General features: G+C 29.2%; 3 protein-coding genes across 4 annotated transcripts; 1 reads left to right on the top strand and 2 right to left on the bottom strand.

Annotated features, from left to right (window-relative positions):
- Positions 1-3,313: 3,313 nt before the first annotated feature.
- LOC118445453 (uncharacterized) lies at positions 3,314-4,880 on the bottom strand. The gene is made up of 3 exons (XM_035874970.2): positions 4,599-4,880; positions 4,329-4,525; positions 3,314-4,256 (listed from the first exon to the last, which is right to left on the bottom strand). The coding sequence occupies exons 1-3, from the start codon at positions 4,705-4,707 to the stop codon at positions 4,044-4,046; spliced, it is 519 nt and encodes a 172-aa protein (XP_035730863.2). The 5' UTR covers positions 4,708-4,880; the 3' UTR covers positions 3,314-4,043.
- Positions 4,881-5,191: 311 nt separating this feature from the next.
- SC35 (SR family splicing factor SC35) lies at positions 5,192-9,888 on the top strand. 2 transcript variants are annotated; one of them, XR_004839261.2, is made up of 5 exons: positions 5,192-5,511; positions 6,152-6,295; positions 6,409-6,611; positions 6,971-7,059; positions 9,426-9,888. XR_004839261.2 is itself a non-coding variant. In XM_035874967.2 (4 exons), the coding sequence occupies exons 1-3, from the start codon at positions 5,330-5,332 to the stop codon at positions 6,608-6,610; spliced, it is 528 nt and encodes a 175-aa protein (XP_035730860.1). In that variant the 5' UTR covers positions 5,192-5,329; the 3' UTR covers position 6,611; positions 6,971-8,563. The 2 variants fall into 2 exon arrangements, 1 of the variants encoding a protein (XP_035730860.1); XM_035874967.2 differs by lacking the exon at positions 9,426-9,888 and having other exon boundaries at positions 6,971-8,563.
- Positions 9,889-10,124: 236 nt separating this feature from the next.
- Positions 10,125-13,011, bottom strand: frj (membrane bound O-acyltransferase domain containing farjavit). Its single transcript, XM_035874942.2, has 7 exons — positions 12,725-13,011; positions 11,920-12,194; positions 11,658-11,809; positions 11,362-11,570; positions 10,957-11,278; positions 10,592-10,804; positions 10,125-10,482 (listed from the first exon to the last, which is right to left on the bottom strand). The coding sequence occupies exons 1-6, from the start codon at positions 12,934-12,936 to the stop codon at positions 10,592-10,594; spliced, it is 1,383 nt and encodes a 460-aa protein (XP_035730835.1). The 5' UTR covers positions 12,937-13,011; the 3' UTR covers positions 10,125-10,482.
- Between the last annotated feature and the right edge of the window lie 1,907 nt (positions 13,012-14,918).

Raw genomic sequence — 14,918 nt, forward strand, 5'->3', positions numbered from 1 at the left:
AACATGTTATTTCTCATACTACATAAAGTCACACATATACACTTTTATATTTCTTTTTGCGAGCTTTTTTTCAATCAGCAATAATTCTTAACAAACTTATGACAGAGTAAGAGATCGCTATAATAGTATGTGGAGCAATTAGGTTTAGTAATTATCAAAGGAGCCTTATAAACGCGTAAGCGTATTACAAATATATTCTATATTAACGTATAAATACGAATATGTAAGACCGATACAATAGTAAAGGACAGTGCTACATAAATAAAAATCCAATACATCAAAAGATATAAAACATGCCCTTAACAATATAAACACAGGTACAAGAAATTTACATCTTAAAACAATTTGTGTCAATTTTTAGAATAACTAATGAAAGGGCATGTCAAAGAATACAATTTGTGTAGTACTGTCAAATAGTAAATAATAAAGCACAAGTAGTGCGAGTATCGGAGGAATAGATATAAATACTAATAAGAATTTTTTCCAAGTGATCAGAATCTTAGATCATAGAATCTCTTTTTGAAGTATGTTTTCTTTTTTTCTTCTTCTTCTTCTTTTTTTTTCACTTTTCATTTTTATCATATTTAATATCCTTTTCTTGAAAACTATCAAGGGAGTCACGTATCTTTCAAACGAAGATATTATTATATCTTTTGTGCATATATTATACATTTGCTTAAAAATTCTTCTCCAGTTAATTCTTAAAATTCATTTTTATCAATTATTGTAACATTTATTACAATTATAAACAAATACATTGTAAGAATATTTTACACGATTTTTATTATATATAATAATAATTATATATAATAAATTAGTATACATATATATATATATGCATACTAATAATTATTATATATATGTATACTAATAATTAGAATATATATATATATATATATATATATATATATATATATATACATATACATATACTAATTATTTATTTTTATTATATACAAAATATTTACTTAATATACATAAATTTGTTAAAACAAATGCGTTAAAAGATACGTGTCAACTTCTTGTTTTCATATTTATGTGAAAAGTAAAGTTGATAAAGATCAAGAATTGGAATATATATTGGCTAAGATTCTAAGTAGCATTTTTCAAAATGTTACTAAATAATAAAGTCGGCAGGATGGTGTACTATAACATTTTAACTGTATCATATTTTACAAGAAACGATTTATTTATGGATTATACGATAGAAGAATAAACAGTTAAACTGTTAGGCATTTCTCAGTTACGTTCGGCTCAGAGTAACTCGTTCAAAAAGTAATAATCATATTTTTTTTACTATTACGATCACGTAGGTCGGTAACTAGAATAGATTGGAGCTCTCTACTAATCCCGAAACTAGAAAATATTTTTTATAATTATCATGATCGAAGAATGAAGTATTGCTATTATATAATCGATAAATTCATTAAATCTTATTAATAGTTGTCTTGATTAAGACTTAGTTGTGGACCACCATAGATTCGAATGGTTGGTTTTAAAGATGATAATGCTGAGGCTTCTTATAGATATTTTTATATATCAGTATTCCGCAAGTTTTTGATTTTAGTTCTTAAGATTTTAATCAACATTACTTAAAAGGACCCTTTATGACAAGAATTCTTACTTAATTATTAGATTATTTAGTTAATCTCCTCTCCCCTTGTTTTTGTACGCCTATTTTTATGAATTCCCTAAATATTATTTAAACTAATTTATTGCATTCACTGTGTTTTGCATCAATATTTGCATAAGACATTTGGCAATGATTTTCTTAATTTATTGTTTTGACATTGTACTTACATTTTACTAGATACAAGCTTCTTTTTTTTTTTTTTTTAAACAGTTAATATGTACGATCAGGCACTGCGCAAATGATCATTCCTTTTCTTTTTTTTTTTTTTCGCAAATCAAGTAATCTATGATGTACAGTTATGCAGATGGTCAGTGCTTTAGGTGCCTTCTCACACCTAGACCTTCTATTTATATCCATTTATAGCGATGGCATATTTACACGAATAACATGATACGCACGTGCGTATTTTCTCCAAAAGAAATGTTACATTGTTGACTATTGCTATTTGAAACAATATGATAAAAGGAAAAATGTTTACGAAGAACGAGCCAAGATTATTCATGCACGTTCGTTTTTAATTTTTAATTTGATCTACATCGATAAATATTGATACGATATAGTTGCTGGAGTGCCTGAATGGTCTCGGTTAAGGGATATCTATAATGAATATGTGTATACGAGAGCCTCTAAAAAAATAATTGTATACTTATCGAAAAGGGGTTTTTGCGTAACGATTAAAATATTACCGAGATACTTTTTGCTAATCACATAGCACTCTTCCGTCCATCTGCATGTTTTTGTTTCGTCTTTAGTAGAAATTTTAAGTCATGTCTACACACATCTAATTTAATTCATAAGTATAATTATTCGCATTAGAAGCATTCGAAACGCCAAAACCCCTTTCCCATTGTACATGAGTATTAATCTGAACTAATCGACTGAGTATTATTTTTATATAGAACATAATATTATAATGAATAATAAGGGAAATTAAAAATCATGAAAATTATGTGATGGATATGTAAATGCGAAGTACAGAAAGAAAATAATATGTATAAAAGTAATAGTGATGGAAAAGTGCGATACACCTTACGGTGTATTCACTTTATTCTGATTTTAGTGACTGATGACTATGAGTGCCCTGGCATATTTTATATACGAATCATTAAAGAAACCACAGCGTTATGAAGCTTTGATCGATTGAATACTAACTTATTTCAGCGAAGCACATCATGACATATCACCGTGCGTGGCGGTATATGCAAAATAGTAATAGCGAAAATTTACTTTTCTATCCACGATTTACGCGATAAGTTAATTCAGGCTAAAGGCCAGCAGCTGTTGAGATTATTCAAGGTTGTGTGTATTATTATAAGTATTTTGAATTGTTGAATAGTAATAATGTAAGTGACAGTTTGTATGGTACAATGCATCCTACTTAAACTGTGCCCTCTTGCAGCATAAGACGAAGCATCGAACTGTACAATTGTCTCAACTATACAGATCAAACATTTTTTTCAAATCCGCCCTTTATGGTCGACTGCTCGGTTTATTTCTTCTACCTCCTATTTGCAATTTCTTTTCCCGTTTCTTTTTCTCATTTACCTCTCCTCATTTATCTTTCTCTCGCTATCTCTCTCTGGTTTTCTATCTTTTCTCTCTCTCTCTCTCTCTCTCTCTCTCTCTCTCTCTCTCTCTCTCTCTCTCTCTCCCCACCCCCCTCCTTATTGTAGTAACAAAAGATAACTCTGTTATAAGATTTATAATCCTATTTATTGGGCTGCTATGTGATTTGTTATACGTTATATACGCTATTTTGAGAAATCTTTTTAATTGAAATATCCAAATTCGAGCACGCCCTTCTTATAATCATTATTATGTAATGCATTATTAAATTGCATCATTATCAAAGAGTGACTAATAATCATAATTATTATTTCCAGTCGAACTACAAATCGCCTAATTATAATAATTTAACGTGTAAAGCGAAGCTACGTACGTATTATGTTGTTTGTTCTTTCTGCATTCGATTTTGTATGAATGTATAAGCAGAGTCCATATTAGAAATGTATGACAAAACAGTGAAAATGTATATTTATATACATACATTTGTCCTTTCCATGATCGATATGATTCAAAATCGTCGTTTCTTTTTTTCACAAATGAAACACGATGGTGGTTATCATATAAAATAGATCGGAAAGGTTGAATTTAAAACGATGTTACATTACCGAGAGGGCATCTCGTACAAGGGCATTGTTGTGATACCATAAATACAGCTTCATTAAAATTTAAATAAAAAAAAAGAAATAATGCGTTTACAGTGTCTTTATAAAAAATAAAAAAAAAAAAAACTTTATATATCCAAACCTCAAAACGTAAAGACAGGAATTTTCTAAAGATCTATTTTATTTATAATCTTGATAGTTGTGTTTCAATTGAAATTCAAAAAGAAATATATCATTGTCAATTATTGCGTATATTTATTAATACTACCCAAATCCCAATTTTCAAGTCCTGATCTTTTAGATACAGCCATATATATTAATGCCCCTCTTCCGGGTAATGGTTTTACAGCGACATATGTACGATGATTTTTCGACCATTTCGAATGATAAGGAATATTTGAAGTTTGCGGAGCATTTTGCGATAGTCCTTTTACAGATACTTTTGAATTTTGATTCTATAATCGAATTAATACGATAGATCTTTTAATATACCCTATTAATATATCCTATTGTATCGTGGAACATACAGAAAAATGATATAGGTCTAAAGTATTCTCAGAATTGAAAATGGTATTAGATTCGTATTCACGACGATGTTTTAAGATTGCTTCTCTTAAAACTTTGAGCAAATAACACAAGAAAGCATTACGATCTCTTTTTACTTGTAAGGATGATGACTTGATATTATTAACACGGATAAGCCATTTCGTAGCTAGTTGAATCTCTAAAATATGGAATAATTTTTTATTGTATTTCAAAAAATTAATAAACGAAGAATTTTTATTATCAATACTAACCTTCTTTGTCACGTAATTGTTTTAAGAAATATTTAGCTATTTTCATATTTTCAATGAATTGTTTATCGTACATAATTGAAGCATCTCGCAAAGACTTGTCCTCCATCATTACAATTTTATAATGTTTATTACATTCGCAAAAGTTTTAATTACATGCATATATGATAAAATTTGGCAAATAGGAAATTTGTAATTGCATCTAATAATTCTCAATTACTTCTTTATCGATAAAGATTGTACATTTTAAGAGCGCATAACAAGGATACGATAAATATTAATAAAATTTCATATCTTCCCGAGTAATTTACCGACGGTAAATATGCATGCATATATATATATATATATATATATATATACATACATATATATATACATATATATATGTGATACCTATATATATCTATATATTTTTAGAGAGAAAGAGAAAATTGCGAAAAAATAAAGAATATCTTTTATGGTTCTGCACATATTTATTTATAAAATATTTTTTCTTCATAAATGCATCGAATAATATTTAAAATTAGTCAATTGATTCACGTAGTTTTCTCCATACTTTCGTGTATTTCCCGTGATGCTTCGCGCGTTCACCTTCATGGCTCTTCCGTCGTGGCTTCCATTCGCCATTTTCTCTTGTAGCGTGCAGTACTCTCGCGAGTTCTTTCGTAGTAAAGTTTGTTCAGAATATAGAAATAATTAAATTGTGATAGAATAGAGGAATAAACATCGCGAATATGAGTTACGGTAGACCACCGCCGCGTATCGACGGCATGGTGTCTTTAAAAGTTGATAATCTTACGTATAGAACGACGCCAGAAGATCTCAGGCGTGTATTCGAAAGATGCGGTGAGGTTGGTGATATCTATATACCACGAGATCGTTTTACCCGTGAAAGTCGTGGTTTCGCTTTTGTAAGGTATGTACATTATTTCCTTTTCAACATTTTGCTATTTAAAAGAATATCAATTTATGGATATTACGTTATCCGAGATAGTACCTATCTCTTATAAGCAGGCAATGGCATTTTTATGACGTCATCCTAAAGAATCATAATTCATAAACATAGTAATTCAATGTAATAATTTGTACAATTTCTAAACTTTTCGTAAGATTTTTCATGCACGACATTATGGCGCCGTCTTTCCGCTTTGGCAAGTGATAATGTTTCAAATATGGGAAGGAAGGCCGGATGTATTCATCTTCATTCTAACGAAAATATGTTTTCATGGTGGATAGTAACATATTTCTAAGACGCGATTCCTTTGTTATGATCTGTTACAAAAGTTACAAATTCGTATAGATTATTATGAGTCGATTATGATAATAAAGATGTTCTTATTTATGATATATTTTGTACCATAGAAAATTAAAGTAGGTTATATGTATATATATATGTATATATATATATACATACACATACATATGTAATATTTATTCTTTATCGAATTAGAAGAAATGGAACTTTTGAAACAATTATTTTCTTGGTTGTACCAATGAAAATATTATTTTTTCTATATATACATCAAATTAATTTATTTGGTTTATATTTTTTACAGATTCTATGACAAGCGCGACGCAGAGGATGCATTGGACGCTATGGATGGTAGATTACTTGATGGTAGGGAACTTAGAGTTCAAATGGCACGATATGGACGACCTACCTCGCCTCATAGAAGTCGTGGAAGTCGCAGACGTGGAAGGTGATGTTAATTTTTTTTAAAGGACAAAAGTTTTGATTGAGAATCATGTAATAATTTGTTAAGTGAAATTCTTCTATTTAGTAATATTTGTAAACTGAATTTTTTATATTTAGGTCACGTAGTCGTAGCAGAGATCGCAGACGTTCTCGTACACGATCACGCAGTAGATCTCGTAGTCGTGATAGAGATCGTAGACGTTCCTATAGTCGGAGTCGTAGTCGTTCTCGTTCCGACAGTAAAAGCTCCCGTGGAAAGTCTCGCTCTCGCAGCAAGTCTCAAGAAAGGCAGAAAGACAGCCGTTCCAAATCAAGATAAGGTAAGCTCTATGAAAATAAATAAATTTTAATTCAAATATTGTTTTCTGGATAATAAATATATATTTTATACGTATGCATATTTCTTGATGCAACGAATAACACAAACATAAATGTGGTTAATTGAAATTTTTCTTTATATTGCCTATTATTTTATTTTTATTTTAAATGTGCAAAATTGTTTGCTTTATTATTTGATAATAAATGACAAGAAAGATTATTAGTACAGTTATTGGAGCAGATCACGCACACGCACACTCCTTCAAATGTTAATGATAATTTTGATAATTTTGATAATGATAAAATTGAATGTGAAAAATTGAATACGATATGCTAACAGTAATATTATGGGGTTTTGCAGATACTGGAATAACAGGGCATGAGTACAAGCAAAAAGATCCACATCCTCCGATCCACCATATTATCTGTCTTGAGAAGAGATTGAAAAAGGTATTCTATTACTCTATACCTACAGCACCTCTGTAACATATTTTCATTCAGAGTGTCATTTATATTTATACATTAATTCTGACAACGTATTGTTCTGCGGTTTTTTTGTAGAAAAAAAGTAAAATCAAGTTTATTGTATTACTTTTATGCTATGAGTCTAACTTTACAAAATTCTTAGTTACATGTTTTATTTGATTTTTACTCCATTAAGCATTATTGTTTAATGAAATACTTTTGTATGTTTGAAAGGAGAGAAATCTTGTAATTTTCCTTTGTAAAGAGACTTATTAATTGCAATTTACTGTATATCTTATAATTATCATCAAAATTATATTGTATTTGATGGCACTTGTACTACATTCTATAGGAAATATCACCTATCACTAAACGTTTATGAATAGTAACCTGTGTTTATTAATAATAGAGTCACTACTAATAGTTTACATTAGCATTTCATAATCAGGTTTGAGAGAGAACTAAAATGAGTAATTTCGTTATAGTATTTCTTTTAAATTGCAAAAAAATAATCTCTCGTTCGTTTGTAGTCATGCACGTGTGCGCGTACGCGTATTATAGATATATAAATGCATAAAAGGGGATAGGGGAGAGAGAAAGGATCTACAGAAAGAGTAGTAAAACACCACTATATTGTACAGGTCTTTCCAAACCAATTCTAATGATCATCAAATACACTCAATGATGATAAACCTGTACCTCCTCGATGTATAAGCATTGAATGATATCTTCGATTCATTCGATTTCTTTTGTACATAGCGGATGGACATGTTCATTGTCGATTAGTGTATGTACATATAATATTGTTTTAACAATGTTGATTATTTGACAACAAATTGATATTTTGAAAGCTTAAAAAAAAAAAAAAAAAAAAAAAAAAAAAGAAAAGAAAAAAAAAGTCTTAAGATAGTATTCAATGTAATGTTTCTAAAATCATCAATTTTTAAAATAGACTATTTCCACTTGTTATATCGATAGATTATAAATTGATCCAAAAGATGTATCAACTATTAGAAGTTTTTTTTTTTTCTATTTTTTTTTTTCCAATTGCACTATTGGCATATTTACATGTCTTTTTTTTTTTTTTTTCTTCAATACAATGCAATTAATAGTAACTTCTACAAAATACTTCTAAGTTATATTGAGATATTACTTTTTATTATAATTATAAAATTGCCCACAGTGGGCAAAAAGTGGACTAATAATATTCCTGGAAATAGTAATGGTGTTAATGTATAATGGTAATTAACAGGTAATGTAAGATACCACACAATTGACTAAATTTTATACGTAATTAATATTACATCACAAAACATCTTTGATTTTTCATTTTTCAATATCTTCAAAGTAAAAATCTCGTATTGATCGAATAAAAAATTTTTTTTACAATATATATTTTAGAAATAAGATATGCGTTTCTGTAATAATATAGGTTTATTAATGTAAATTTGCCAGATAAAAATAAAGCGTAAAAAGACATAGATGATTACACTTTTCGGCAAAATTTAAATGTTAGTAACGTTATAATAACTTCTAGTATGTGTATACAAATTTTGAAATTTACAGTTTAACTGAACTGGTTATAATAGTTCAATGAGCCTTTTTTAAACAAAATTAATTTAATTTGCTATATTTTTAAAGGAGTATTACAAAATTATTACGTACGTGTATTTTATGATTTGATTGTTGAAATTTTAACATTTTGTACATGAATGTTTCATCTGTGCAAAATATTTGTGTAAACAAAATGAAAGTACTACTGTAGGAGTTTACAGTTTATAGATATTGTAGTTATTGTAAAGATATAGTGTATTTACAATTTATATTGTAATCAGAATACGATTAGTTCGAAAAATATTGGATAAATCTTATTGAACATGACTTTAGTAATAACCTGTAGTATTGTATTGCTACTTAACTCTTTGTGGATGTAAGAATAATATTTTGATGTATGGTACAACACAATAATACATTATTTTGGTGTTCCCATAGAAATAAAGCAAACACTTGATTGTTAAAAAAGTGTTCTTTTTGCAGTAAACATTGATAGATAATTTATTGTCCTAAAGGATCGTAAGATCCAGGAGAAACGTAGCTTTATGACCATACCGTCCACAAATGGGTTAATAGAAAAAGGGAAAAAAAAGAAAAGAAAAGAAAAGAGAAAAAAAAACGAAGAAAAAAGGAAAAGAAAAAAAAAACTTACTTTTATATTAAGTTTTTAATATTAAGTTAAAAACAATATGTTGCTTAACTGTTCAAGAGTTATTTCTTTATGAAACGTTAAAATCCTGTCATGGATGTATCATATTATCTCGGTATAACTAAGTTATAATTTTATGGTGCCACAGGCGGTGGAAAGGAGTGGCATGGCGAGTGTAGCCGATGATGGGGTAGCTGAGAGTAAGCTGTAAGCCGAGTAAGCAGGGCTGTAAGCAGTTTGCAGTAGCGGGCGGTTGGTGGTCTGGTGAAAGCAGGTTCGCGAGAGATCGATGCGAGAGAGTGTGCGAGCAGTCTCTTTGGGGGGTCGCACTGCAGAATTTGCGGATGGTACGGTCAAGCGCAGAGAATAAAAAAGCAGAACGCAATCAGAGCAGCAGCACGCGGTTGCTGGTCGCAGAGACATCGATCCGGGTAGCAGGTAGCACGTGAGCATATCACCAGACACCTCGCGAACGACAAAACGCGTCAGCTGATAAGTTACCACATCTACCTTAGTTGCCAATAATTATTTGACAATTATTGGCTATCGTTTTCGACACTTGCCGCCACATAGTACAATTAACTAGGTGGAACTGTGCTCGAAGAATATCACATTTCTTTCCGCTTTTTCTTTTTTGTGTTTTTCTTCTAGATTCGATATATATCAACAGGATTTTTGGTGTAAACGTTTTAGAGGTAAGCCAAAAAAATATTTACTATATGTGTTGTATATATTTGCTTTTACAACTTCGTCGATTCAAAGGGTATATTTATTGATGTAAGGGCGATTAATAAAGATTTTTTTTAACTTATTATATGTGTGTATATTTTTTGTTTTGTTTTGTTTAATTTCTTATTCTCCATTTTTATCCTTGAACTTACTCTAGTGTTATGTACACTACTATAATATTATTATGAATTATGAATTTACATTTAATCCCTTAATTATCATCGCAAATCATTAAAGTCTACGGAAAAGGCAATTATTTTGTAATACATACTTACGGTATGTATATAATGTCATGTTCCTTCTTGCTGTGCAGGAAGACAACATTAGTTCGGCCTTACTGGACCAGAAATTTTCGTGATATTCCTTAGGCGAATTTCAACCTATTGTAGCAGGCATCTATCACAGAAGTTCGTATTTTTTTTTATAAATCCATTTTCCTTAATACGAGTGCAGTGTATTCTTTTATAGCTGATAACCTGATGATATTTTTACATGTGTTTAATATCATACTGTGAATATTTTGAATCTTTTATTTATGACAGTTAATTACTAATTGATAGAAAAATATTTTTTTTCGTCTTCTACCTATTTGTTTTTTTCTACGTTCTTCTTTATCATTATGGGTTTCATTAATCTGGCTATAATATATATTATAACTGAGGTAATATGGCCGATATAATATAGATTTGCATAAAATTGTAATATTTGCCGAAAGTCGAGTAATAGAAATGGAACACCCAAGTAAGCCATACAGGATAATCTCATTGCCCATAGAATAAACGTCCAGATTTTCCAGCCCTATAAATGAAAGAATTTTTAGAAAAATATTCACATGTCGGTATTATAATATATATATATATATATATATATATATATATATATATATATATATATATATATATATATATATATATATATTCCACAAAATTTTAACAAAAATTCATACTAACAATACTATCCTTCTCGTGTTGATTGTGGAACTTTATTAACAGGTCTTCTATCAGTAAATAAAATGGAACTGAGCATATGCAAACATAGTAACCAACAGCATATCCATGCCATAACGCTGACAGAGTTAATGTCACTATCATTCTTAATGATTTGAATGGAAATCTTTTGTATATGTAAATACCCATCCAATATTGTATACAAGAATTCCAATACTTCATACATGATCTTACTAAATGACAAGTTTCCACTTGCCATATATTCATGTTATGTATGGTTTCAAAATCAAATTGTTCTTGTTTTATTTTTTCCTTATCCGCACAACTATAAAATCGAATAATGTGTATCTTTAAGTTTTTGTAAAAATATTAAAAATGTATACTTTTAAGGTACAACAAATTTCTTACATTTCTTCGAATTCCTTGTAATTACGTGGCCCTGCTCCAGGCGTAGTTTCACATTTGGTGGGATAACCACCTAATCCAGCCATTTGACATGCACACTCTGACAGAATTATCCCAGAAAATAGTCTTAGACGAAATGTTGCAAAGACTGGGTATGTGTAGAACCATCTATATAACAACGATCGATTTGCATATTCTTCTGACACAGTATACTGAAATAAAAACAAAATAAATTTTATTTATTCTTCTTCATTCTTTATATATGTTATTACTATTTTTGATATTGAAAATCTTTCTACCTCTGTGGGGAATGTATAATTCATTAACAAAAAAAGTACAGATAATATTGTCGTTTGTTTTAATTTATATAATGTTAGAGGCCATGGATCGATGTAATTAGAAAAGGGTCTATTTAGCGAATCCCAATATGTTCTATACCGATAGTAGGGACCTGTGAAACATAATAATTCGTATCCATGTTAATTTTAATTCTTTACTAATATTTTCATTGTTATATAAAAATCTCTTTACTATTGAATTAAATATATTGTGCTTAATTACCTGTCAAAACTCCCATGTAACTTAGACCATAATGAAATACATCCATAAAGCTAATCTTTTTTAAAGCTGCACTATTAATCCCTTGAGGATCATCCGGTAGTGTCATGCTAGCTGCAGAGTTTATTTCAAATGCCAATCCAGATAACTTCAATGTAAGAATCATTTGAACTAAATTTGTATGTGCAGGCGGTACAGGCATCCCAACCAAGTGTCCCAATCGAAAAATAACAAGTAAATAAAAAAATGAAAAATATAAACTGGCTAGGTGGCATATCCTGTAAAGATAAGAAAAATAGTGTAGTAAGAAATTATGGAATAAACTCTGATAGTACATCTATGCGCTTATATTATATGCACTTACACATTATAGTATGTAGATGTACGATAGAATATACTTTATATTTATGTAGTAGAAATCAAATTAAATTATCATGCTATTTAAAAAATAACTAGTCATTTATCCATATTATTATCTTAATATTTTACCTAATCAAACTTAACAGAGTATTATAATCATTTATTATTATTAATGATTATATTATTATAATCATTATGAATTTGAAAAAATATGATTCGGTACTTCAGAGAGTCTAGAATATAAAAAGAAGAATATTTATAATTTAATGCTTAATTTGCAAGAATACTTTTAATTTTATAAATTCCTGATTCAAGTTACATTTATTTCAACTTCGTATGCTTTTTATTATCTTAATCTTTTTTTTTTCAATATTGTTTATTGATACACGCAAAAAAATTTCTTATATTACTATTCTTATTAATATTAAATAGATCGATTGTGTCGTACTTCCAAGAAAGCCTGGTTACGATGACCGCATTAATTAACAGGCAGACGAGGGGGTGCACCACATGATTTCCAGAAACAAGTATAATTAAAAGCAAACCGAAACTTGTACTGATCCATTGTCTCTTGTGAGGATCTTTAAAATTTCGATAGATAAATCCGAAAGCTACACAGGAAAGCAATAAAGACACGTAAATGGCATCATCCTGAAACATGATTCTTGTTCGTGCTCACGAAGAGAACTGAAGAGAACTTCACATTTACTGGAGAGCACAAAATATATTTGTATATGCATTGCGGTAGAATGGTTGATGCCATCTAGTGAGAAAATGATAGCGTAAAAATAGAGGGCACTTTAAATGACACAGCAATTCAAGCGACTTTTATCACATGTGGACGTGGTTGGAATCTTCTTCTCATCCATTCCGTCTGTGTGTGTACTGCTTAAGGGTGTTCATCATCCTTAGTTTTATAATGATTTATGTCAACAATGAGTCCAGACGCAATTCTTAACCGATTTTGATAAAAAAGCTCCCATTTTAAAGATGAACGTTTAAAAGAGAGAATGAATTTTAGAATTTTTGAGAAAGATTTATCTTCTTTGAAAAAATTGTATTAAAAATAATGTTTCCACGAAACATAGTTTATGCATAAAAATAAAACTTTTTCAAAAATTCGTTAAAGTCATCTTCACGTTTAAACTTTCATCATTAAAATGAGACCTTGTTTATCGATCAAGAATCGGCCTGTTCTCATTGTTGGCTAAATGCTCTTTCCAACATTTTTCGCGACGAATAAGTTTTGTATAGTGGCGCCCTTTGAAATCTGAGAAAAAACTCGTATTCTCATTAATGATTTTTATATGCACCCTTGAGTTGTTTCGTTTCCGTGATTGCCGATATTTATTTTATACGTAAACTGGTGCCCAGATTTTCTGATCCATTTCAAAAGCAAGGAAATGCGTTTTCACAATACTCATAACATTTGAATGCTATGGTAATTCATTCGGACAATTTGGGGAACTTTAGATAGATGATTTTATGGTAAATATAAGGAAATAAGTTTGCCACTTTATGATAAAAATAAGAAAATTCATGCCAATGGGTCTTAATTTCAGAAATATTGTTAAATTTTAGAAAAATTTGTAATTCTCTTTGCATATAATATATTAGAAACGTAAAAACTTTAGCAGTAACGTTTAACAGAATGACAAGTATATATCTAGATTCGTAATACAGAAATCGTCGGTTCGAAACTGCACGATTCCGTAAATTTTTTTTCTTTCTTTATTTCTATTTTTATTCTATCAATGCAATCAAATATAATCAATTAATTTATTCGTTTTGAGTGTATATACTATATATTATTTCCATAAAAATCAAAATATGAGCTCCTTTCCATAATATCTATATTATTACTATTACTACTACTAGTATTACTATTATTACTATAATAATAATAATATATAATATCATACTAACAAGGATAATTATTAGAGACAGAAGTAGAATATTATATATACTAGAAATGTATAAAAATAATTAATTAAAAATTTTAATAGAGTTAAATTTTGAATTCGGATTCCTTGCCCGCCTATAATGGCAACAAAATCGAACGTTCGACTAACTTTGACAGTTACCGAAATAATTCTTTTTTTCATTCCCACGAATAAACAACGAAATCCACTCTTTTCATAGGGATGATTTTCGATAATTTATATTTTCGTTAATATTAAAATTATTTGCATAATATACACGGAGTACAATAGACTAATATTTAAACAATGGTACAATCACTTAAACATTATACAGCTCGCGGCGCTTGTTAAATATAAATATAATTTTACTTTAACATTACAATACGATTAAATCTTGAACTCAGAGTCATTGCTTCATTTATATCAACAAACACGCATTGTTGATTGACTTTGACAGTTATGGAACTAGTTTTCTTTAGCATTTCGGCGAGTAAACATTAAAGATCTCTCTTTTGAAACAACTAAGATTAAAATATTCATACTTTCGGCGATTTTATAATTATTTTAAAAATTTATAGCATACACGGAGTACGATGAGATAATCTTTTGACGATAGTATGTTCTTTAAAACATCGCAAATGCATTAGATATGAAATAATTTTCTTTCAATCTTCTACGCTCGTCTAATGTCACCAAGAAGAAAGATTAGATGCAACGTAC

Source organism: Vespa mandarinia, unplaced genomic scaffold (genome assembly GCF_050613455.1).
Source record: "Vespa mandarinia isolate Hongniang unplaced genomic scaffold, ASM5061345v1 scaffold_59, whole genome shotgun sequence".
NCBI lineage: Eukaryota > Metazoa > Arthropoda > Insecta > Hymenoptera > Vespidae > Vespa > Vespa mandarinia.